Here is a 26554-nt window from a genome sequence, read left to right on the forward strand (position 1 = left end):
ACCTGCCATTCCCATGGACGTCATTCGGGAGGTCAACGCCCAAGACACCATCCTGCAAATGGTACTCCACCGGATCCAAACTAATAGGTGGAGATATAACACGCAAGAAGACACAGACTCTACAATCCGGAAAGAGATACAAGCATTCCGGCACGTCTGCGATGAACTGTCGGTCACCACAGATGGAGTCATCCTGAGAGGTCAACGACGAGTCATCCCCAGTCAACTACGGCAGGGAGTTATCAATTTAGCCCATGAAGGCCACAGAGGAGTATTATCTACGAAGCGAGCTCTACGGGAACGCGTCTGGTTCCCCTTTCTTGACGAAATGGTGGGGTCTACACTGAAGGATTGCCATCTCTGCCAGTTGACCAACAAAAGCAATCCACCGGCACCACTACAAATGACCACCCTACCCAGTGGAGTGTGGCAAGAAATTGCCATGGACTTCTATGGACCGCTGCAGTCTGGAAAATATGTGGTTGCCATAATCGAAGAATATTCACGATTTCCCATCGCACAAATAATATCGTCTACCAGGGCCTCCTGCACTCTCAAGGTGCTAGATGAGGTATTTGCAACATGGGGTGTCCCCAAAGAGGTCAAGATGGACAATGGGCCCCCATTCAATGGACACGAATTCAGTGCATTTGCGAAACACATGGACTTCAAGCACAGAAAAGTTACACCACTCTGGCCACAAGCAAATGGAACCATTGAAAGATTTATGGCTACGATCAAAAAGACATTTCAGCAAGCCACTGCTGAGAAGAGAGAACTGCAGGCCGCTCTGAATGAAGTTCTCAGAGCTTACAGCACAACTCCCCACTCAACCACCGGACAATGCCCTGCGACCCTCATGCTAGGGCGGCCAATGAGAAATCGCATCCTGACATGGGAAGGTGCTTTGCAAGCGGTGTCGCCAAGTCACATTCACCAGGAAATGGCCGTGACTGACAAGCATAACAAAGACAGAATGAAATCATATGCCAATGCCAAAAGGAGAGCGAGGTCTCCATCCTTGCATGAAGGGGACCATGTCTTTGTCAAACAGGATCAGCAGAGAAAGACTGACTCCCGATTCTGTGATGAGCCACTGCTAGTTACCCAACAGAAGGGCACCATGCTAACGGCGGAATCTGAACAACGCCGAATCACCAGGAACGTCTCCCAGTTCAAGAGGTGTCCGCGAGACATGAAAGGACCCGGGATGAGCCCGACTGGCACTCTTGCACTTGAAGAACCTGACCTTGGTGATCCAGAAGGCAGAAGTAAGCAGAATGAGCCCGTGCCGAGTGTGTCCACTGGGACCATGTCGTTGCGACCACGTCGTGATATCCAGCCACCAAAGAGACTCATTGTAGAGATGGTCTGAAGCATTGTTTGTTTGTTTTATTAAGAAAAGGGGAGATGTAATGAAGTCGACAGTCTAGTAGTTGGGTGGGGCGGAGCGAGTTGGGTTGAGGGGAAGAGGAGGAGTCAGGACAGGATGAGGGCAGTTATAGTAGGGACAGGGCTGACACTGGATGTACAGAATAAATCTCCAGTTAAATCATAACCAGTGTGCTTCAACAATATTATGTGGTCAATCTTAGAGCTTTTCTCAGTGCCTGGTCTTGTGCCCACACTCTCTATACTCGGGATGGATAAATTGTGGGCAGCATGTGGCCCTGTTCAGCAGGCATTGGGCCCAGAATGACCTTCGACTGTACCCCCAGTCCTCCTCTCCTCCATGTCCACATCCATTTACTTTGCTCAGTAGGATTTGCAGATGGAAGCTTCCACAACCTGTCCCTAGTGCACCTCCTTTTTTTTTATTTATTTTTTTAGTTTTATATAACGCGATCTGGACCCGTGACATCGGGTATCAGAGCACTTTACATGAGTAGCAGTTTCGTTACACGTTGCTAGGCACGGGGAGATTAAGTGATTTGCCATGTTGAGCGTCGTTTCTAAGACTCGAACCCCGTTCCAGCTTCGAGGTCGACTGCTCTAACCCTAAGGCTACATCCTCTCCCTGTTTTAAGTGCCCACTGTGCACTGTTTATCATTTGCTTCCTGTGACACTAGAAATAGAATCTAATTATAAAAGAACAGGAAGTCTCCCAAGAAGCACCCACGCACTTGCCAATGTGCCAGCAAGATAGCTCAGACAGTTGAGCACTAACTGCTGAGATCTGTGTGAAACCTGCAGGCCATATATTTGAATACAGCTGGATATATATTTGAATGCAATGCATGGCTGATTCCGCCATTCATCTTCGGAAGATTGGTTAGATGTGCATCTTTGAATTGTGCAATACTGGCACCCAGTATTTACAGCACATGAAACACAAAGAACAGCAGTATCAAGTCAATAAAAACGGTTTATTACCTTCTCATTTCTAATGACTTTCCTTTAATTTCAGTTCCGGGAGCCTTATATGTAGTAGCATAGCAAAGGTGCAGTGAGCCCTAATGTAAGCAAGGGAATGGTTCCTCGTCCCCTGCTTTGGGAATGCTCTATTGGTAGCTATACATTTGGTCGTATACATTTCTGCTCTGTTTGGGTTCATTTGGTACGCTGCCTTTTTGAACGTCAGAAGGCCGGCTTGGCCTTCTTTTATGGTTGACAAAAGTTAATTTGTTGGCACTAGCTGTCTTTTTCACATCGCGATGGAATGTCACAAACGGGAATAGTCCTCAGTAAAGATACAAGCTATTACCTCCGCCTTGCCTCGCAGTTCCCCTTAACATTGAATCGCTGTATTTCTTAACAGTTCACCCATTTACTCACAGTGCACCTAGATTCAGGCTGAGTTGGTGATCGCCACGGTTGCACGAGTTTCCTTACACCGCCATTCCTCTTGGAAAGACCGAAAATAATTAAAACATTTGCTGTTTTATGTGCGGATGACAAGGTTACTCGCCATTCCAATACTTTTGAAAAATAGCAACAGTTATTTTATTTACTGATGTATTTATTTATTTTGTTATTTTATTTGCATTACAATTATTGGGAGAGGTTTTGTGTACAGCTCCCATGTTTTCGCCTCCGGTACGCTCTGTGGTTCTGTGTCACGTGTCTTGAGAAGTCACTGCTTTAATGTTATATGTGTTTGAACGAGCTAGTAATGGGTCACCCTAAGATTTTTCTGATGTAACTGTGTTAAACCCTGCTCCTAGCCTTACTCAGCAGTAGTATACGCAGAAGCCTCTGGCATGTTGGTTAAAGAGGGAAAATGCACGCTTCTTTGTTCAGTGCAATCAGAGTGAAGCTCGCTGAGCTGCCTAAGAACCATTTCTTCCTTTCAGTGCAGGGTCGCCGTGTATCCCAGAGGTGGTGCAGGGCGAGGCGCCCTTGCCGCGAGTTGCTCCTGCGCCGATAGCAGGCTCTGGTGTTTGCGGTCTCCACGCTGGGCTCGCGCGGTTGCTAGGCCGTGTCAGATGACGCCTGCTCACATGACACCCGTTACAGAGAAGTGCGTGGCCAGCATTGGAGCACCCTTGCAGCCGGGGGCAGGGCAAGGCAGGGCAGCACAGCACGTACAGGATAAACCTACCACAGCACAGACCTCCTGGCAGGTCTTGTGACCGAGAGACTGACTGTATAATCCCACCCAGGGAGACACTGTTATCGGAGGGCAGACATGTGCAGTGCCTGTCAGCTGCTCTGGCCGAGATGGCAAGAGTGCCCGGAGAGTGCACCTAACTGGTTGAAGTTTTTTTTTCCGTTCTAGTGCACATTTTTTGGAATTCTATGGGGGTTTCTCTGATTGCAGACCTACCTGCACGTAGTAAACTTCTATTTGCTACATGCCTCTTGCTTTTCAAGCAAGGTGTTTCAGCTGCCGGTGGCTCTGCAGAAACCCAGTTTAAGAGATGAGCACGCACGCGAGGTAGTCGCCCAGGGAGCTGGAGTGAGAGGCGGCTCGCGCAATGTGTGGGGTGACCACTCAGACCCACGCAGGTGGGCAGCTGGAGGGCCCGGGGTACGGCCATGTCGACTGCGCCGTGAAAGCTGAGCATGCACGCGCCGAGAATCACAGGATTACCTCGAGAGATTCTGGAACAGGGCTGGAAGCTCCTGAGCACAGCAGCTCTACCGAGAAGCCGCAGAGGTAGGACAGATTGCAAAATTAGCTTGTTTGGGGGGGGGCTGGAATCTTTATTAGACTTTAATGACCTTACTCAAGTGGGTTGAAGTTTTTGAGTGTTTCTTTCACATTAACCTAAAATTGTACGATAGCAAACGAGGTTTAATTTTGAAATTTCACTCTGGTTTCCTTGTCAAAATAGCTCACCCGTCTATATTACAATGATTATTTTACATTTTTTGTCCCGTCACTCAAAGACAAAGGCTACAAGGCTCCAGTGAGTAGACCTGATAAGGCAGTCCTTTTACAGAACTTTGTTTTTTCTTAGCTATATTTAGCATGCTGAATACATTTCCATGAGCTGCATCTCCGACTACTCTAAGTTTCAACCAGTTACTGTACAGTATGAATTATGGTACAATACTAAAACTATTTTCTACCCCCTACCTATACTTACTTTACACAAGTGAACCTGTGCCAAACCTGTGTGCCGGGAAGTAAACCGCAACGGTGTGGCAGTAAAACAGGGCAGATGTACATTGAGTCACGCGGGCCCGATTACCCAAGAGTTATTCTAGGGTAAAACCATTTTAAGTTTGTTTTAACGAAGAAGACAAGTGTGACTTCTATTTTAAGCCTGAAGTAGACCTTCGAAAATCCGGCACCCATGTGTAAAACACTGAGCCCCAATATTTGTTTGAGTGGTGACATAACCCCTCGTTGTTTGTTGGGAAAACGTTTGTGAAAGTGTCACTCAGTAGGCATATTTGGATGCCTGTCTGCCTGCTAAGCAGTAAGCTATATTTGTTGTTTAAACCTGCATTTTCAAAGTTAAAATTAATGATTAAAGAAGTATTTTTGGAGAATTTAATGGACAGTTTTTTGTGGAATTCAACTGAGGAGGAGCACAAATACTTTAAATGATCATGTTTGGTGTTCTTTTCTGGGCAGATGGCTTCTGTTTGGGCCGTGACCTGCCCAGACAATTGAAAGTTGGGCACAGTAGCTTGCCCTCCTCTTGGCAAGTGACTTCTCTGTGTTCTTTCCTTCGAAATTGTCCTCAAGTTTGGTATAGATATTTCTTGGAGGTGATTTTGTAAGGTATGATGCTCGCCTGTCTTTCGGGGTGCCTGGAGAATGACTGATTCATTCAGACTGTTCAGGCGGAAAGGTTGAGTCTTTCAAAAAACGTGTTTTCTGGTTGGTTTATTATGTCAAAAGCCACACCAACCCCAAGTTCTGGACAGGTCGCTGCTTCTGGATGTACAGCTTAAGAGAGCATTGATCCATCTGGTCTAGGGTTTCAGTAGCCGAGTCATGTGGTGTCAGTAGGAGGTAACTAATGCAATTGAAGTAATTTAGAGTCGAAGCAGTTGTCTTTACAGTTTGGTGACCACAGATGAGATGAAAATTATGATTGGCATTTAAGATCACTATTAATACATGTTATCAGTGAGGCATGTGTCAACCTGAGTTTTACATGTGTGTGGATCTTCGTTAAAACAGTTTTCCTGTAACTGTGATCTGACTGTACCAATGTATAATGGCCCCTTATTGTTGTGAAGTAACTGTGCTTGTAGATTTTTTATACGGTAACCACTTTGTTGTAAAAACAAACTCATTGCTCAGTCACCAAATAGCTCGTCTTCCATTGCATTAACATAATTACAGCTGATTTGACATAATTACAGCTGATTTGACCACAGTCCGTGCTTCACTGTCCACGCATGTCTTTGTCTCGCTGAAACGCACCTCTTAGGCAAGTTGGGGCGAAGATTGAAAAGTAGTCTGCAGCGTTTGAAAATGTTTTCAAGTACATGTCATGCCAGGTGGAATCATGAGAGTCCGAGTATTAAGTGCATTTGGCTTTGTTTCTTGTAACACCCTGTGACCATATGAGGCGTTGCAGCAATCACACCAAAAATAATGTGTTCGTTGCATTATGCAAAATGAGAACCGAATATCCTGTAGGTGCTTTTGGTTAGTTTTCTTGTGAATGTACTGCTTTGTCAGTTGGTTTGAGAGCATGTTAGAGTGCAGCCCTTCACCCCAGTGCAGAATCCCTCACAATCCCCTCCAGTGTAAAACCAGTACTTTTGCCTTTCGACTAGTTGCACATTCAGTCCTTGGCCTCTCTTCTGAGGCACTCAATTTGGGGACCGTTTTTGTCCAGTGTGGTAGAGTTTGGGTTTGAAATATGCATAGTGCCCAGGTTACGAGCCGATCCTACAAACCTGGTCTCCTAGCTCTCTGGTTTGTAGATCTTAATCAAAGCCTACTGGCATCTCTAGCCACAAATACTGTGTATAAGTTCTATAGAACAATTCTAGATGGCTGCATGAACGTCCCATGCCTGTACTGTTTCACAGCATTACACATTTATAATAACTGTTCAGAACCCGTGTTTTTAACCCTCACTGATAAGTGAGAGCAGAATAACGCAGGTTGTGATTAGACACTGGCTCCCCCAGTTTTGGCTGCCTGAAGCCACCAGTGCCATAAATTGAGCTCCATGATTTACCAACTTCTCCTCCTGGCAGTGCAAATTGCAGATGTCCCTTCCACTGAGGTGGATGGTGGAGACGAATGTCCCCGAAATGAGGAAAGGGAGGCCTATAGATTCATCATATGTGACATACTATGCTGGGTGGTAACGGTCCATGCTGGTACCCCCTTTTTTTAATCTATGTTTTGTAATACAATTCATTCTATTGCACTTTATTGTGTATCTTGTATGTCGGAAGGTTTATGCATCATTTAACTATCGTGTGGTAATTCAAATGCCGATAACATTTTTGAACAGAAAGGGAGGCCTATACTTAATAGAGTATGCAGTGAGATTTTCATGCAAGGATACCCAATGCGGGCACTTATTAGTAAAAAATGCCTCCTCTCCATTAACTCTATAGCTTATAATATCCTAATGCTTCAGCAACCAATGACCATGTGTAACTCTCTGCTTTTTTTTTTTGGCAGATGCTGCTTAGCTTTTTTCAAAGTACTCATTCTGAAATGACATAAATGTGCATGTCCGCCACCTTTGCTTCGCAGGTACACTAAACAACCTCACACTGCATCTTGGCTTATTTTAAACCAAAGCTCCCTAAGGCGTTTTACAAACCCATACTTCTCCAAGAGAGCATATCCCGGTAGCATTTCATGCATGTTCTAAAGGGTATCCTAGTTACTGAACCAATCTATAAACTAGTAATATGCCCCGCCTTTCATCACTTTGGTGCGGACCATTACCTCATGAGCATGATTTCCAGAATATCCATTACACTTCTTCAAAGTGCATTATCCCGAATCATCTGCTGCACAGTATGAAAATGCCTGTTATCCGATGTCATAAAAAGGTTTGGCCTGGGCGCCATATTAAACGGAACATCTACAACCTGATTTAGACATGGATCAATCAATCAATCAGGGGTTTATATAGCGTGCTACTCACCCGTGAGGGTCTCAAGGTGCTGTTGAGGGGGGGGGGGTGTCAGCTCCGGATCATTCGAAGAGCCAGGTCTTGAGGTCCTTCCGGAACGTGTGCATGGTCTGGGAGCGTCTGATGTTAACCGGGAGCTCGTTCCAGGTTCTGGCTGCGATGTGGGGGAAAAAGCTCTCCCGCCGGTTCTGTTGCTGCGGATGCGGGGGATGGTATGGTACATACTGTGATTTCTGGTAGGAAGACCCAGGAGGCAGATAGGTACAGGTACTGTATTCAAGAACAAGTTAAGTAAAGGACCCCACTAGGCGCTAGTATGTAACCAGCTCAGGCCCCAGTCGTAGACAGAAACTTCAACTGACAGGGGTAGAACACTCGCACCAATCACATCACACATTCACCATGGCTTACAATGTTCCACACCATTCTAAATCAAGACATACCAAGGTAGAACAGAAGACCGAATACTACACATCTTCCTCTCAAAGTGCAAAAATCTAAAAAACAAACCCGAGCATCAATCACATAATTGCCTAACGAAAAAGAACACAACTTTGACTTAAAATACACAAATTACACTGAAACAAAGCAAGTAAAATAGACCCTTTTGATCCATGCACACACAAGAAATAAGTTAAAACCTAAACGCCACTGCACACAACTTCACACAGGACAAATATCAACAAGCAAGTTAACACACCTCTTCACACAGGGAACTCAACTGCACACCCACGCAGGGCACACAAAAACAAAAATAATCTCAACACCAGTAATCTGCATTTGCATCACACCCGCTGGAGTACTCTCTACACAAACAATACACAGAAATAAAACACATTGTAGTACCCACACGCTAAGCAAACAGCACCTGGGCTTTGAACCAAGTGGAATACGCACTCTACATGGAAAAAGCACATGGGAATAAAACACAGTGGAGTACCCACACTCCATGCAACAACACACCGCCATCTCTTCCAGTGGAATATGCACCTTCCACACAAACAGCACACAACATCAGAATACCCTGGGGCCCACACTCCCTACTGTGTGTCCTGCAACCAAAAGAATGCCAATAGGCATAATGTGGACGCTGTCGTCACATACCAAAATACACTCAACACTACACACACTCCCTACTCATGAACCCACTAACGCAGTTGCACACAGTAAAATACTACAATCAACTCCGCAATCATCAGCAATGAAGTCGGATGATGAGGTACATGTTCCATGTCACACAAAATGAAACACTCCTTTGCACAAAACGTCCAATAATGCCAAATTCATCATCAGTGGAATTAATTAAAATAAACCCATGTATGAGCACAAACATTGGTATACTTTAGCAATGGAGAAAATTTGCAAGTGAGGAAACCGAACAGGTCAGTCCTACTTCAGTTTTTGAAAGGCTGGATAGTGCGTCTTTCATTTCACTGAATTCCCGTCCATGGAACATCAGGTCCAGAACGCAAATGGCATGTTCTATGACAACACAAGTGGTATCTGGAGGCGCTGATAGTGCATTGCACACCATACTGTCCTGTCTGCACAATGCAGCATTTGTATTCAAAAACAACACCAATTGAAGTTGTGCTCATTTTGCAACATGTACTTGCTGACAGCTGGTTCTCCAGAAAGCCACTTGTAGCCAACCAGGTCACCCAAAAATTAAGTGAAAGCAAACTCCCATAGACCCGATAACTTACACTGCAAAAGTGCCTCAATTAGTTAATATGAGCAACCTCTTTTCATTCTACACTGTGCTTAACTTTTAGTATTGTGAGGCTGGTATTTTCTGATTATGCAGCACCATTCTTTTTTGTGTTGTTCGCTCCTTTCACTGTACAACAGTACCATATAAGCCACTATATCACAGGGCTCACCCTCCTCATACTGTGCTGACACTCCTTGTGAGCCTGGGCAGAAAGGGGTTTGGCCTTTTGAATGCAAAATTGTAAAAGCTGCTGCAACAAACACATTGTTAGCTCTCCTAGATCAGGACTGCTCAGTGCTGCCCGGTCTACTCTACTACTTACACTGACAATGCCTCCCTTAAACTGAATTAGCAGCCCTTCATGCAACACCTAGCCGTTGAGTTAGACTCTGGGATACCTGTCTTAATTAGAACTACTCCTTAGCGCGTACTCCTGCTGGGGCACACTCCTCATACAGCTGCAGCGCCCTGCTTTGGGGCTGCCAAGTCCTGTGGCAATGGTGAGGTTCCTTCTCCAGGTTGGCAGCTACTTCAGTCTCCTTCAAGCACCTTTAGTTTTTGCTGATCGCCGCTGTCGCATTTCGACAATGCAAGCTGGTAGGAACACTCAGGAGGCAGGTAGGTACACAAACGGGTACTTCATTAAAGATCAAGTTATTGTAAGGGAAACCCACCAGGAACTGGGGTGTAACCCGCTCAGCCCGAACTGTAGACAGAAACTCCAAATGGCAGGGATAAAACAATCACACTTATGAAACCGCATATTACTCATGACTGATAACATGCCACACCATGCTAGAACCCAAAAAAACACCAAGCTAGAAAAGAAGATGGGCTACAACAATGTGTTAAATCTGAAGATCCTCTTATTACATTTCTTTATAACCACCGCACCCTTATGCTGGAGGGAATTCTACCAGTGGTTTCTCAAGTGTTTTTGCCCTTTCAAAACTTGTCAATTTAGATGAGATCTGGCAGCAGGATTAAATGATGCAGCAGGGGGTCCGTTTTGTGTTCACTGGTCAGTTCCTGGATGAGCAGGGACTGGCCCCTGAAATAATCTGATGTACTATCATGAATGCTTCTGCTTGTTGAAGTAATAAACTGCATTGACTTTTCATGACACCCTATAATATTCTAACACTATCTTTGTGGCATGGTTTACATGTCATATGTGTTCGAGGCTCTGATTGTGCAGGGGCTCTCTGAGTCGGCCCTTGTCTTGGTTCTGGCTCGGTTTGCCCCTGTTAATTTGTAGGCTCGCCTATCTCTACTCTTGCTCAGGCACTTATCTAGATGGCGGCTTAGGCTTGTGTTGTTAACTTTTAATGCTTTCATTTCGTTAAAATTCTTCCATGCGTTCTCCGCAGCCACCAAGCCTTGGTGTTAGTATTACTCTGATACTCGGTCTGTAAATGTGTCTTGAACACATTTTTGAGAGCTAAATGTCATTGCATGGTTGTCAAGCTTCCAAGTCCTTACCCTGTTTCACAAACGTTTGTTCGAGCATCCTACCTTGGCAAGTGAAGCCTCACTACATGCACAACTTTACCTTCACTTTAGGGGACAGGGTGGAAGCTTCGTTCATGGCAGTCTGAGGATTCGGATCATTTTCAAGTGTAAAAGATAGTTTTTTTTCTTCTCCTTGCATGTGGTTATGCATAGCTTGAAAGGTTAGTTTAGTCAGCGCAAAGCAAACCAAGCAAACCGTGTCTCCCCAAGAGGCATTTCGTGTGTGCTTCGTGTACAAATGTCACGTGTTGGTGCAATTTCAGACTGCTGAATTAACCATATTATATATTTATTGCATCGTCAACGTAGTCACGTTTTTCCATGCTGGTACAATTAATGACGTTGATATTCGTTGGCCTAGAACGTGCAATATATGCTTTATGGGGTGCGGCAAGTTTTATGGCGAACTGAAAAGTTTCATTTTACCTTGGTGAGTGCGCATGCCCATGCAACGTCATGAGGTTCCCAGACTTCGCATTTTGTTTCATTTGGTTGCCTAGTATTATTTTCTCTCTTCGGCGTGACTAATATCTACCCTGAACGCCATTCACCTCGCAAAGAGGTACGGCTGAGTCACTCCACCAGGGCCTGAAACTTAAGCCCCTAAGGATAATGCAGAGAATGATGTAATACATCTTAATAACACAAGCAGACATCACCATACAAAGCCACATTCTTGAATGCTTATTGTTGGTGATTGAGATGCACGAATGAGTAATGATAACTGCCTGGTTTTTCCCCTCTACGCAGTGGCGTAGCTAGAGCTTCTGGCGCCCAGGGCTATCCCCCAGATTGCCGCCCATGGCAGGTAGCGGCGGGTGGGTGGATCTGGGGTAAAATTTTGGCGAGCAGCAGGGGTGGATTGGCAGGGTTTAAGTTATGACGCCACTCTCTACTCCAATGCATAAGGAAGGGTGTGAAACTGCAGCGTGAGCATAGAGCAAACCTCGAAGGTCAAGTCTCAGTTGATGAAGGCCCACCAGCACTAAAATGGCAGATAAACGCATAAGTAAATGTATCCCTTCCTCCTCTTACACCTCTCCATACTGAACTGCTGCTACAAGCACACCACCAAAACAACTCCCACATAGGTCACACTGTACACCCACACTCTACCAAACAACGACAGTACTTAGAAACATGGGTAAAGCTATAGCAATAGAACAGCTTCATTTTCTCTTCCATCCATGCATCTATCTATTCATTCTTTTACCCTTCCATCCCACCTACTAGCATCCACTATTTCACCTTTAGATTCTGTCATCCATTCATTCTTTCATCCAGCATTCAATATTTCCCCATTCTATCAATTTATCTATCTAGCCATCTATCCAATTTGCCATCCATCTATTATGTCATCCATCTGCCCATCCATAGTCTAAAAACCAATCATCCACTCTGCCACCCATTGATCTATTCACTCTGCCATCCATCCTCCACTCTGTTATCTTACCATCACCTCTGCCATTCATCGATCAACTGACATCCTTTCTTCAAATTCATTAACTCTTCCATTCATCCACTCAGCCATCCATCAGCCTACTCTGCCATCCATCCTCCTATCCTCTCTACCATCCATCCATCAATCCACTCTGTCATTCACCCTCTCTGCCATCCACTCTGCCACCCATTCACCAGCCATCCACTCTGTCACCCATCCATTCATCAACTCTTATATCTATCCATTCAACCACCCATTCACTCTGCCATTCATTCATTTATCCATCAATCCACCCACTCTGCTATTCAACCACCCATTCATCCACTCTGCCATCCATCAATTCCCTCTGCCATCCATCCATCCATTCTGCCATCCATCCGCTCATCCAGTTATCCACTCTGCCATCCATCCTGCCATTCATTCATCAATCCATCCACTCTGCTATCCAATCATGGATACAGTCACTTTGCCTTTAATCCATTCACGCTGCCACGCATCCATCCATTTACTTTGCCATCCATCCAATCTGCCATCCATCCATACATTCATCCATACATTCATTCACTTTGCCACCCTTCTATTCACCCTGCCATCCATTCATCATCCATCCACTACGACTTCCATTCACAGATCTTTCGCCCACTCATCCATCCCTTTACTCTATCCTCCTTTCAGCTGTCCCTCCACCTATTCATTCACTCAACGATTCATCCATTTGTTCTGCCATCCTTTCACTTGCCCATCCACCTATCCATTCATGCATTCACCCATCCCTTTACTTTACTATACTTTCATATGTCCATCCATCATCATTCATTTCTTTCACCCACTCATTCATCCACATATCCATTCATCCTCCTACTCCATCATCCCTACTTCCTTTTTTTTCACCCTTTTCTTCCAACATTCCTTCTTTCTTTCCCTGTTCTATTTTTACAGCTGTCGGTTTTCGTCTGTGGCTGTGGGAGTGCTTCCGGTTTCCACTGAGACACGTTTGGTGTCCTTGCTGGTCCACAAAATGTAATTAACTGAATTTGTGCTTATTGTGGCGCTGGGAGTGAGCCTCGCATAACAGAGCACACGAGGACGGAGACGAGAGCAGAGAGACGGGCGGGGCGGCGAACATAGGAGGATATTTGACTTTTTGGGAGCACTGGATTCAATGTCGGGCATCGGAACGCCTGAGAGAATCCGAATGAACAAGTGCAGTCCTATCCTAACTAAAGCTTACTTAGGAGGATCTCCTTATGTAGGCGGCTTGGAGCGGTGGTGGTCGGTCTCAAACTAAGTGAGACTGGTGTTCTTAATGTAGCTGGACTCGACTGTCTGCAGAAAATACCCGGCACTCCAACAGTGCGTTGTGGTGGCGCGCGAGCGTGCGCCTGCGCATCACTTCTGCATTTTAAAAGCACAGTGCGGGGGCTGGCCCAAAAGGCAGGGCCTTTAATGGTAGCACTTTTGCGCGCTACAATATTGACGACCTGGCCCCTGGGACCAGGTGCGCGTGCACTTAGATACACGTGAGGTGTGTAGTGCACTGTGCTGCTCGACAATGTGCCTAAGTGAATCCTGGGCTGGCCACTAGTATAAGGCAGCTGCCGCCCCCAAAATAGTGCCGCCTGGGGCGGACCGCCCCCCTCGCCCCTTCCCCTAGCTACGCCATTGCCTCTACGAGGGTATCCCCTTAAGTGTTTAACAAGCATCTTTGCGACATGCAAGCGTATTATCTGAGCTCATTTACTGTTTTAGGTAGTATGAGGTTGGTAGTTTCCTCTAAGAACCGAACATGCTGACTTTGGGGCATGGAACGCATTTCCACTACTGACCACGTTATATGATACCTTGCAAATTGCTTCACGTCGGTGCTTCCAGGTGCGGTTTCATGACCCAGAGCTCTGCGCAGCGCTGACACAGGCTGTGGCAGAATGCATGCAGTGACTGGGTTGCTTCTGCATCTATTGGACGAGAAAGAAGCAATAAGTTCCTATGAAGGCCGCCTACTGAATAAGAGGTGGTTAGTTGATTTGTGATTAAGGGCTAGGCCTCACGTGCCGCAGCATTATGCTGTGGAAGAGGCATTGGGCCGGTACTGACAGGGTTTTCGCCCAGCACGGTTAGGAAAGGTGGCCTGTCTGGCTTGAGCCGTGCTGGTGCAAGAAGCTGGATAGCCGGGTGCATATTTTCCTTTCCTCATTGGATCTGTGCAGTGATGGTTGCATTGGTGTGGCCTTACTCCCCAGCATCAAGTGAGGAAATTGCAGTACAAAAACGGGTGGACAGCAGAGACCGATGTCAGATACCCAACAAGGAAGCGAGAAGTAAAAGGCATGCTAGAAAGAAAGAGGGAATTGCAGTATTGGCAAAGCAAATAGGTCTGTGCACTAAAAGGCCGACCTGTTGGCTTTGCCAGTGCTTCTTTTTCATCACCGCATATGAACGCATGCATCCTGATGCGTGTGCGTGCATGGCCAGCAGTTTTAAAATAGGGTTTCTATGGAAGAAAACCCATTCCATGATGGCTGCTGCTGCACGCAGGCACACACATCACAATGCCTATGCATTTGTGCTTTATTAACCTTTTCCCCACAGTAGAGGACTTAAAAATCCCGATAGAGAGCGGTATGTGAAAGCTTGTAGAGAGGAGGAGGGATGAATCTGAAACACAGTTGAGAAGAGTGAGTGAAAATGACAGGTTTGGGGTAAAAATGGGTAGAGCAAAAATGTGTGAAGCTTGGCGAGTAAAGATAGATGTGAAAAGTGGAGTAAAGAAAGATTAGTATGAAGAGTAATGATAAGTACAGCAAGTAGAGTAACGACAGGCAGAGCAAGCGGAGTATAGAGAGCAGGGAAATTATGGGTACAGCAGGTGAAGTAATAGTGAGTGGTTATGGGAAGTAAAGTCTGTTGAACCAGTAGGATGGTGGAACAAGCACAGAGACTCAGGGGAAAAGACCCTCCTTCCTTCAAATTTCAGTTCTTGATGTCTTGTGACCTATGAACTGATTGAGGGTTAACTGCTGTTCATGTAGAGAGTCTCTTACATTTCAGAGAACAAGTCCAAGAAAAGGAGCCCTAATGCCTCAACTGGGAAAGTGGAGTTGAGCTATAGCTGGTCCTGTGACAGAGATGTCAACATAGAGACTAAACCAGCCAAAGGTCTGATGCGTGCAGACCCAGTCTGAGGTACCCAGAAACAAAGGTGAGAGGCCACTCATTCTGCCTGCAGATACTTGTTGCGTGTTGAGATTTTAATGCAAGTTCCTCACTTTTGTCACAGGCCAGCACTTTGAGTCTGCCAGACACATTTTAGGGGTTCCTTTGGCGATAGTTAAATGATATTCCTCCCTGTTGCTTGCTTTCCTTCACAGGCGTACCGGCATACAATTGTTAAATTAGGTACTTGAAAAGATCAAGTTATTGAAAAGACAGGTGTGCATCCAACCAGTCAATCAGTTTTAATGCATTTGGCGAATCTATGGATATGTGCGAAAATGGCGTTACAAGGCACCTGTAAGAAAGTGGTAATGGATATGTACACTGTCCCTGTGGGTAACAGTTGTAATGTCGTAGGTTCCAAATGATGAATTCATAGAAAGAACGGACATTGGCAAAGCCGATTGGTTTCACTTACACAACATCTATTTGTATTTCTCATTTGTTTTTTTAGAGATGTTGCACAGCAACGTGGGCTGCTGTGCAACATGGCCTAAAGTAATCAAATAAAAAGTGCTATGACGTTGCCAGCATATACGTGTCATTGCTCTTTTTTTTCCTTTAAGCAATGTTGCAGCTGGTGCTGCTGTGAAATGTGTAAAAACAGCGTGGGTGGCAAGCAACACAAGGGAGAGAGTTTCAACCACGGACAGCAGGAGGTGTGGTGAGAAATCAAGCATAGACAGCTGGAGGACAAATCCAGCATGGAATGCGGGAGGATGAAGCGAGCATGGAGAGCGGGAGGTCTGAAAGCACCAACGAACAGTGGGAAAAGGGTTGGGGAGTGGGAAATAAGCAACGGATAGCAGGAGGAGGGCAAAAGGATGTTAAAGAAACAATGTGGGAGGAGGGTGGGGGAAAGCAACACAAGGGTGGGAGCAGCAAGAGCAGGAGGAGGGCAGGAGTGAAAGAGAAAAACTGCAGGGACAGGCACTCTATAAGAGTGCATGTAAAAAGTATAAAAAGAATACCTGAAGGAGCCTGCGACCAGTGGAAGGACACTAGCCACAGACAAGAGGGTGTACTTGGCCAATGGTCCATGGCAGGGACACACATTAAGCCCCAATAAGAAGCCGGGGACGAGGCTCTGACCAATAAGAAGCAAAGAAACAAGAGTGACATGGTAGTCAACCAATGGTAAGTAAGGGGCGGGCTCTAATCATGCTATTGTGGCGAAACCAATATGGGGTACCTAAACTCGTAGCGAGTTGGTATGTTTAAAACTACTATCTAACAAACAACTGTCTAACTGTCTTAGGTCACGTTCAGCTAGTATCAAGGACTGACTGTGTCTGGCTCTCTTGATAATGCTTAGTCCATCATCATGAAGAGCTTAAATGCAGTTGGATGGATCTGCAAAATGGATGGAATCTGCAGAAATCGTCAGTCTGTAACTTTGCAGGGGTTGTGTATCACGTCTTTCCGAGTCAGAACGTTCAGTGGCTTGAGCTGTAGAGCAGTGGTTCCAAATATTTGACTGCTGTGGACCCCAACTGAATCATTACTGCAATTTGGGGGCTTCACTGAGTCATTATTAGAAGCCTGGGGGCCACTGGCCTGAGCAATTTTTATGATTTGAATCTCCTAACAATACATACAAATATAAAAAGAATTATACACCTAACATCTCCTCCTAATATTTAAATATTTTGTTTATTCATATTCGGAAATAGAAAAGGTTTTCAAATGTGCTTCTTTATTGTATACACTTTACTAATTTTAATCTTTCATTTTTTAACCATTTGCAGACCCCCTAAGTAGATCTGGTGGAACCTCAGGGGTCCTCAAACCGCAGGATAAGAAGTGTCACTGTGGTAGAGTGATTTGGGGGAAGGAGCGTAGCCAAGGCTTCCCCACGTGCCAATAACTTGTGAGGTCAAGTGAAACAGCTAGGCAATGTGCACTTGGTTCAGATATGGGCAGGGGTATCAAGGAAACTAGTGGCAAGCAGTGTGGAAAGTAAACTCTGAGGGGATACTGTTTGATGGTCCACATTATTTAAGTTACATTGGGGTTCGTTTCCTGCTTAGCCGAGCAGAATGCATAGCAGGTCGAGAAGTCCGACTAGAGCATGATTAACACTGTAGAGTGTAGGGCTTTAATTTGGTCTTGAGTTTAACAGGACCCTGACACAGGGTGTTTGGGTAGAATAGGAAGTCCCTGCTGTGGTCCTGCAATGTCTCTTGCAGCAGTTGGCCTTAGCTGTCTTTGTTACCATTCTATTAGCCTTTTTGCTGTCCCTAAATGTTGATTTCTATGTCCTTTGCTTGATATATATAGCTACAGTGGGTCGAGAACGCATTCTCCTTTTGCTGTGTGCTTTGTCTTTTAAACATGATTTAGATGATAATTATGAGAACATGTAAGTGTCCTGTTCTCTACTTAGCGTCATTTTTCAGTAAGAACACCCGCCCCTTCTAGCACTGATAAGAAATAGAACTGTACAGATTCTAGAGATCCCGTTAAGAAGGTTTTTCACCAACAGTTAATGGTTTTGTCTTCCGAGCAAGTGAAATGCTATATTATTAGCAGTGACATTTCGAACTATTAGCTTACAACAGTTTAAGTAAAACAGCATATAACTAGAAACAGGCCAGTGCATTTTTTATTGTGTTTAAATCTGTTTCTTATCTTGACTGGTTTACGTGCTTTATAATGTTTGTCTTCGTAAATGTTTGCCGCAGATCTTTGGTCTGGTCAAACATGACCTGCAATGAATGTACAATGTTTACTGATTGTAGGACCCTTCACATTCCTGGAAAGCAAGCTGTTGGGTAAGTTCGACCAGTATGAAGATTGCTTTAGTGACGTTCTGTACTGAGTACAGTGTGCTGACATTCTCGGAAGGCAGGATAATAGATAAACCCCCCTTTCCTATCTACTGTACCAGCAATCATCCTAAAAAGAGAAACAATTTGGAAAATATTCAGTTTTTTTAAAACGCTGTCGGTCAGCGGTCGAGGGCATAGTTGAGGTTGAACGATCTTGTGCAAATGTCTTCTAAGTTTAATGCTTTATATGCTGTGGTGTAAATTATGAAAATAAATGGTTTGCACTTGTAGTGTAAATCTTTAAAATGAGTCTAACTTCTAGCTAGGTTAAACAACAGAATTAAAACCTGAATCGTGGTACCGAAATGGTCATTCGGTAAGGTTTTATTTCATTTAATTCTGGTGACTGGGCGAACTCAACCCAGCTACGGGCTTCATTGGTGCGCGTTTTTATTTATCTTATTTAATTTTCACAGGGAAAAATTTGCAACTAGTATATGCATTTCTGTGGAGCATCATAATATCAAATATCAGCCTTTAAGTTTGGTCAGACTATCAAATCCATACTTAGATACAGGAGGTCTCGTTTGGGAGTAGGTGCTAGTTTGTCCCTCTGGCTAACCAGTTCATCAGGATTGACCCCCTTCCAGCATTTGGCCCTCTGTGATGGACCCTATCCTTTGTCCATTTCCTATTCTGAAATAGTATCTCCATGACCCCCATATATTTTCACATTTCCTTAGGCATCCCATACCCCCATACAACACTCTCTGATTCCATGTATTGACCAATTCCAGTCAACCATTTTGATCAAGTGGGCTGTGAGTGGCTCCCTGATTATTTAAAGATGTCCCTTTTCGCTACCTTAGGTCTGTTTACCAGCATTAGCTTAAACCTCTGTAGGCTTGCCTCTTTCGTAACCCTTAATCGGAGAAAGGTTGGAGTCCCTGGGAGCGCTGCGTCTCGTACCGCATAGAGCACTCCACCACCCACGAGGTGTTTCTCTGGTGTATGACTCGAAACCCTGAGAGGATGTGCCCTTCTGAATCTGAAGGCAAATTGGGAACGTGAAGTGAAGCTGTACGTTGCTGATCACTGATAGAAGTCCTGAAAATCCCGCCAGTCCTACTTCTGTTCAAAGTCAAGGGCATAGACTCTTGTTCCCGCTCTCTGAGCCTTTCCCATGACAGGCCTTTGTCTTGGTCCAAGTCTTTCAGTAAGTTGAATCGAGGCGGAAGCAGAAGAAAGCTAAACTGGATTCATCAGAGTCTCACCCCTCTCATCCTGAGAAGTCGTGATGATGTCAGAGTGCCTCATGGTCTCATCCCCTCAGCCCTCGTTACCTGCTTGAGGGATCCTAGTCCCCTCCACCCTGTAAATAGTGTAAATCTTTTCTAATGACTATGTCCACCCTGTCCAATCTAACCGCCAGTTCATTGTCTGGCACAAAAGTCCCCAATCATTAATAATGACCAGTTGTATGTCCCAGTAGTAGAATCCGACATTTGGAAAAGCTACAGTACATTATCCTGCACAGGGTAGATAGCGATATCTCTCACGCCTCGGTCCAAAGCAGAATGCCCGATTCTCTGTATGAACCTTAGAATGTAGTCTCAGAAATATGGTGAGGAGTGATCTGGATGACCTAGAATAAGCAGGGCAGTGACTTAATTTTGAACAGGGCAGCCCAGCCCCTTTTTAATAGCGGGAATGTGCACCAGTGTTTCACATCATCAATAAGTGTGGGGACCAAGTTTTGATCAAAGAATGTTTTGGTATCGAAGGCCATTTCTATTCCCAAGTACTTTAACCAGTCTGTGTGCGTATTGTAGGTTTCACCGTCTGAGGTTGCTCACCCTCCCACTTGCACACCTTAAGCAGTGTGATTTGTGTCTGAGCTTTCCACAAACTGCACAAGACTGTATAGCTATATTTTATCCTCCACTTTGAGTTCCAATCAGAACCCCTTAACCTCCAAAGCCTGTTTGATCGAGCAGGCTAACGACTCCACCGCAAGTTTAAAAAAAGCAGCAGGAAAAGGTGGTACTTGCCTAGTTCCTCCCCAGCTGAGCAGCCTGTAATGTGACCCCAATGACCCTCACCCATGCCATTGGATCGGTGTATAACAATTGCTCCCATGCTCTGAATTGCGGGCCCAAATTTTCTGACAAATAAGCGAGCTGCGTCCATCCAATAAAGTTGATCGCCGCTTCAGCATCTAGTGACACTGGTGCCATGGGACCCTTCAGCTCTCTCATCCCGTCATTCCAGTGTGTAGCTTTCTCGGATCGAGTCAAGTGGATCTTCCTGGCGTACATTTTAACTGATATGGGGTGGATCAGAGCACAATGCTCTGATTCTATGGGAAGTATTTTGGGATAGATTTTGGTCTCTAAGATTAGGAGAGATATTAGGTGGTGAAACCCTCATCTGGTGTTTTTTGTTCCTTGTGCATAAGTACTGCTGTTGTGGCATGTTTAAGGTCTTCCGGCAGATGTCGGCTATCATTTGCCTCTAGGAATATATTCAACATCTGACTCAAGTTAATTCCCCCAAATTTTGTATAATTTCAGGAAAAACAAATGTTAACGATTTTGCGCATTTTATGCTTTTGACGGCCCTCCCGGCATGTGGCTTTAGTTTGGATTGCTGCACTTGAAGCAGGTGCTCAAGGGAAGCCCTAGAAACGTCAGAATCCCTTTGACTACTGCAGTCGCAAGACTGACTTCCACTCTGGTTAAAAACTAGACTGCCCTTCAGAATGTTCAGGAAGATCTGGCATATTGTCTACACCAAGGCTTCTTGTGTGTCTTATTCCTAGCGTTCCTGTGGAGTAACTGATAGAAATTTAGATTGTGACTTCGAAAGATCGAGGTATGTTTGACGCTCTTTCTTGTCTGGTTGCTCCACAGACCTCTGGTATCTGTAATCCTACAGTCAGTATTCACCCTAACCCACTGTCGGTAGTCATCAGGATGTTCCACCTTCACTTCCAAATCTATGACAACAATATCCATGTGGTCTTGAGTTGGAGAGGAAATCCAACCCCAATTTGACACACCACGGCCTGAAATTCCACTGTGCTGGGACAAATCCAGCCTTCAATGGGTAAAATGGAATTCTTTTGCTCACCCCCCTTTCTCCTGCCCCGAGAAAAGTTCCCATACCAATGCAAGACTATAATAAATGTAGGCGTTGTTTGCTACTGTTTAATTACTTTCGGCAGTTAGGTTTCCAAAACTTGTAATTACCCTCTCCGGCTTGCCCATACCATCAATCTTTTCCGCCTCTGAAAAGCGTAGTCTGTCACACCTGTTGGCTGAAAAAAAACATAACTATGTTGCTTGCCCCTGTGACATTTGAAGTGGGGGGTAGGGAGGTAGACAAGGGTTTTTTTTGCACAGAGGTATCCACACCATAACCATCTGATTGTTGGCTTGTCAGTGCTGTCCCTCAAATTTTACCGTTTGTAAATTTTCTTTTTTATTCCGTACCGTTATTACAATCCTTAAGCCTTTTTTCCCGAACAGTGCCGTCCGGGCGGGCGCGATAGATCTGCCCAGAGCACGGGGTTTGAGCGGGCTGTTTTATGAACAGCGCCTCAGACAATGAAGGGTGCAAGGACGGCTGCCCGCCTGCTCAGCAGCTTTTGTGATGAATGCAAGCAGGCGCTGGTCATCTGACTGTCTTGTGCTCAGTGCTGATCGCGTGGAGGTGCGAGCTGGTGCTTCTGTCGATGTCTCACTCATAACTGTGCTTGCCTCACGGTCAAAATCGCTTGTTCAGCAAAAGCAGAACTACTGTTTTCATCAACCACGCGTCTTATCCTCCTTCCCATTTCCTTTTGTTTGATCTTACGTGTTCATGATAAGTTTGATTTCTATCGGATATTGTGGAGAGCGGAAAGGGCATAATGCAGTTTTAGTCTGTACGCAACATCCTGCTGTTGAAGCGGATGACTTGTGCAGTTCTCCTGTTGCAGCAGTATTGACAAGCATTTTTGTGTGCAGTTTCGCGTCAGCTTGTGACGATACTTACGCCTAGTTCAGATGGCTGTTTATTATTGCACTTTACTTTTGCATTTCAGAAGCATAAGTCGAGCCGGTTTATATTAATATCTAGCACCTTGTATAACGTGAAATGAGACCAGCTGGTGCAAAAGTTATTTGCAGCATACTTTCTCCATAGGGCATATGCATCTTTACCAATAGGTTTGTGCAATTTGGAATTCTTTTGTGCCATATTGGTTTTACTCAACCTAGACTAGGTATAATTTCTAAAGTCTGGTTTATTTTTTGCTGAAGTTTAAAGGAGTCTCTGGCAGGGTGCATTGGTCGTTGATTTGAGTGTTTTGGGGCCAGATTTACATAACTTTGTGTTTGAAATTACCTAATTGCTATTAGGTAAACGCATACAGCGATGTACTACAGTGCGTTGTACACTGTTTACAATTCCAAGTGGGTCACAAATAGACCTACCTCATTAATATTCATGGGGTAGGTCGCAATTGGCGAATTGGGAATCGCTAATATCACAGAAATGATGACCTGCTGGCGTCAGCAGACCACAATGGCGTTATTGGTTTTAAATAAAGCAAATTTTTTTAAATGCAGACCATTTTCCGTAAAGGAAAACAGGATGAGTTTCAAAAATGAAAAGTTTTCTTTTCATTTTTAGGGCTCGCCTGCTGTGCGCATGCGCACAGCTGGCAAGCTCTATAGAGGCTTAAACAGCGTTTAACTAAGCACGATTCCGCTGGCGATTCCACAGAGTGCATGTGCTTTTTAAGGTCATTGCGCAAGCGCAAGCCCTAAAAAGCGCATGCACAATGCCACCAGCCGCCTGCCTGCCTCGCATTATCACATCAAAGGCAGCCCAGCCCCCCTCCCACAAGCTTCGCCCCCCTCCCACAAGCTTCTCAGCGTGCGCTCATCCCCTAATTATTCACGGCCGGCCGGCCGTACTTTCAGTTTCACGGCCACCGGCCGTGTCTCCTTTCATGCATCTACTTTGGTTTGTTAGTGTATGCCTTAAATGCGTACCTGCCTGAATGCCTTTCTCGTTTTAATACCGATGTCCCTCGGTTCTCTCAGCACGTTTTGGTGTCAGTATTTATCTCAGGCTTTGCTATCACTTATTTTTTTCAACATCTGTTGTGCCTATCTAAAGCAATCTCTCCCGTCACTGTTTCTTTATGTGTTTAAATTATCTCTTCCTCTGACTGTACTTCATGGTGTGTTCTGATTAGTAGTTGTAAGTATCTGTTTATATGTGTGTGTGTGTGTGCTTCAGTCTGTCTTTTGGTCTGCCAGTTCTGTCCCTCGAGCATGTAGTACATTAATCATGATTCTCTATATCTGTTAGAACTATTGAGGTATTTAAAACAAGTCTTGAACTCTTCTCGTCTTAAATTCAATGAAAATACATTTTATTCACAAAAAGAGATGAAAAATGCTACGAAATGCTCCATTTACACCCGGTGTGCAATAATGCGTGGCAGTTTCACCCGGCATGAAGCAAGCGCCACCTTTCTTTTGTTTTGTACGCCGCAGGGTGCTCCTTGACGCTCCCCTGTCGTTCGCATTGAATCCCCCTCCTCCCCCATGCTCGGCACACATGCACTCTTTCCCTTAAGGCGGCAATACTTCTTTAATACACACTCCCCTCTGCAGCATTTGCTGCCCTGCCCAACTTCCTCCATCCGCCCGCGGGTCCCTCCCTGCTCCACCACGCAATAAAAGTACCAGTAAGCGCTGGACCATAGAGACACCCGCAGGGCAATAAAAGTTTCATAGTTCGTGCCCGACCTACATGCTCGCCTGTGAAGTGAACATGGTTACTTGGAGAAATGTATTTAATGAAGAGCTAAGAATCGACTGACTATTTATCCTTTTCATTAAAATCAACATTAAAAGGTTTGTTCGTGCATGTGTGCTACTATCCTCCACTAAATCAGAGTTGAAATTTTTTCGCCCCACCCAGCTCTCGCGTGCTCCACTTCCTTCGTTTCTTTTATATCTTGGTGTAAACAGCACAACAATCAGCCACACCAGTGAATTATTCACGTCTTTAATTTGCTCACTTAATGACACTGGCGTTCTGTAATCAGAGTGCAGAGCCTGCTACCAAGCATTATGGATGACAGACAGATTTAAATGCTGGACAAAATGAAGCTCTCAGTGGTTCTGTAGTTAGTTGTTAACAAAGCAGTACTTAGATAAACTGCTGGAACGCATATTTAAAACCTACTGTATGATGTAAATTAATCACGTTATCCTGTAGACAGCCCTGTTTTAATCGTTTATTTGCTTTTAAAAAAGACTGGTTAAAACTGTGTTTCATGAAATAAATGTTTTTTTTTTTTAAATAAATGCACAACTGCACAGTTAACCAAGGGTAAGTTGTTGATTCAAATAATTTTGTTCAGCCTTTGTAGGTAAAATTAAACAAGATCTAAAGCGCAGTTTCAGGGCAATGTGAACAATGGCACCATGCTGTGAGTGAATACCTATAATTTTCTCAGCCACGCAATACCTACAATGTGCACGGCCGCCAAATACTGTTATTTTATTAACCTGACGTCCGCTTTATTCACAGCCCTGCCATACCTATAATATGCACGGCTGCCGAAAACTTTTATTTATTTACATGGGGCCCGCATTATTAACAGCCATGCAAAACCTATGATATTCACAGCCACGCAATACCTAGAATGTGCACGGCCGCAAATACTTTTATTTATTAACATAAAGCCCGCTTCACTCACAGCCGCACTTAAAAAACTGGCAAGCGCAAATCAAGTTCCATTAACTTGATAAATGCGCTTGTCAGGGTGCAATCTAAACACAGAACGTTGCTCGTCAGCTGCTTTTGAACCACATGAACAGTGTCACGCAGGGACGCCAGTAGGGGGAGGAATGCCCCCTGGTTGCTGCCTGCTGGTATGGGGCACAATACAAGGTAATGCACAGTTTCTTTTTTACTGCTGCAGTTACTTGGAATTCAGGTGAAATGCGTGTTCTGCTTTTACGTTGCAATGTAATATATTCACACTGCAATGCTTGCATTGTTAAGTCACCTTGTTTAACCATCCGTTTTACTCGGCCAAATATAGCACCGTGGCCCTAACAACTACTGTTAAGGCAGACACCACACCTCCTTAAACCCCCCCTAAGACTACAAAGAGCCTAGGCTATGAAATCATAAAAATTAGCTTGGGCTTTGCTGTAGCTTTAATGCAATACTTTTTTCTTATAGTTCAGCAATCTTGTTAGTGGGTGTTGCTGTCCATAAAACATTCAGTACCCCTCGGGCGTGCAGGGAACTGCTCATTAGTGTATTCAATTTAGTCACAATCTGTGGTGCACTAGCCCGTCCCTTCCAACTCATGCTGGTTTAGAAGGCCATCAGCGATAACCCAGGCCCTGCTTAAACTCTGTGTCTCTCTACTGTCTCATCTCATTCTAGTACACACTGCTCGTTATAGGACCCCAAATATGACTTCACAACCCTGAGTGGCTTTTCTGTGTGCATCTCTGCCATAGCCGCTCTAGTCCTCCATCCAGGTTGGCATAAAGGAAGTGATAGAGCTGTGTGGCTGCCCGTGGTGGCATCCTTTGCTCCGCACAGTGTGCAGTGTGCGACTCTGATTCGACTCTTCTGTGGTCATTGATTTCCAATGATTTTGTGTTGTGTCAATTAAGTTCACATATGCTGGCAAGTGGGCTGCAGGTAGGCAGCACTCCTCTTTAATTTCTAGAAAGGTTTTCAATGTGCATATTGTATTAACATCTCCTACCTTGTCTATCCCAAATTTTCCTCAGATCTGTGCATAGTTATCCACCCCCACAGTAAAGCTTTGAACACTATGTTGGGAAAATAAATAGCGCATTATGCCAGTTTGCACTTCAATGTCCCCCACATTTGCATCATTGGTTCCAGGAGTATGGGAAGTTCCTCCTGTCTCCCAAACCATTGGGATCATAAGAAGCTTAAAATCTTTTCCTGTATATTTCCTGCAATCCCCACCCCCGCCCTCCCGTCATTTGAAGTCCCTTCGCAATTCACTGTAGTTGGGATGATAGTTGGTAATATTCAAAGTTTGGGAAGCTAAGTCCATCCTTTGCAATCAGCTTCGACATAGCTCCACCGATGCACCCACCACACAGCTCCACCGAGGCACCCACCATACAGCTCCACCGAGGCACCCACCATACAGCTCCACCGAGGCACCCACCATACAGCTCCACCGAGGCACCCACCATACAGCTCCACCGAGGCACCCACCACACAGATCCACCGAGGCACCCACCACACAGCTCCACCGAGGCACCCACCACACAGCTCCACCGAGGCACCCACCACACAGCTCCACCGAGGCACCCACCA

The 26554-nt window shown here is 45.0% G+C and overlaps 1 protein-coding gene across 3 annotated transcripts in view; it reads left to right on the forward strand.

Moving 5' to 3' along the window:
• The window catches only part of FNIP2 (folliculin interacting protein 2), a 387981-nt gene that overhangs the window by 104317 nt on the left and 257110 nt on the right, over positions 1 to 26554 (forward strand). Inside the window, exon 1 of one of the 3 annotated variants that reach the window (XM_086962362.1) lies at positions 3487 to 4100. The exons of 1 other annotated variant lie outside the window; for it this stretch is intronic. In XM_086962362.1, coding sequence (XP_086818488.1) covers positions 3919 to 4100 — 182 coding nt within the window. In that variant the 5' untranslated portion in view covers positions 3487 to 3918. Of the gene's footprint in view, positions 1 to 3486; positions 4101 to 26554 lie in introns of those variants that run through there. One more of the 3 variants, XM_086962359.1, reaches the window with a different exon arrangement.

This window comes from Lissotriton vulgaris, chromosome 3_1 (genome assembly GCF_964263255.1).
Source record: "Lissotriton vulgaris chromosome 3_1, aLisVul1.2, whole genome shotgun sequence".
Classification (NCBI taxonomy): Eukaryota; Metazoa; Chordata; class Amphibia; order Caudata; family Salamandridae; genus Lissotriton; species Lissotriton vulgaris.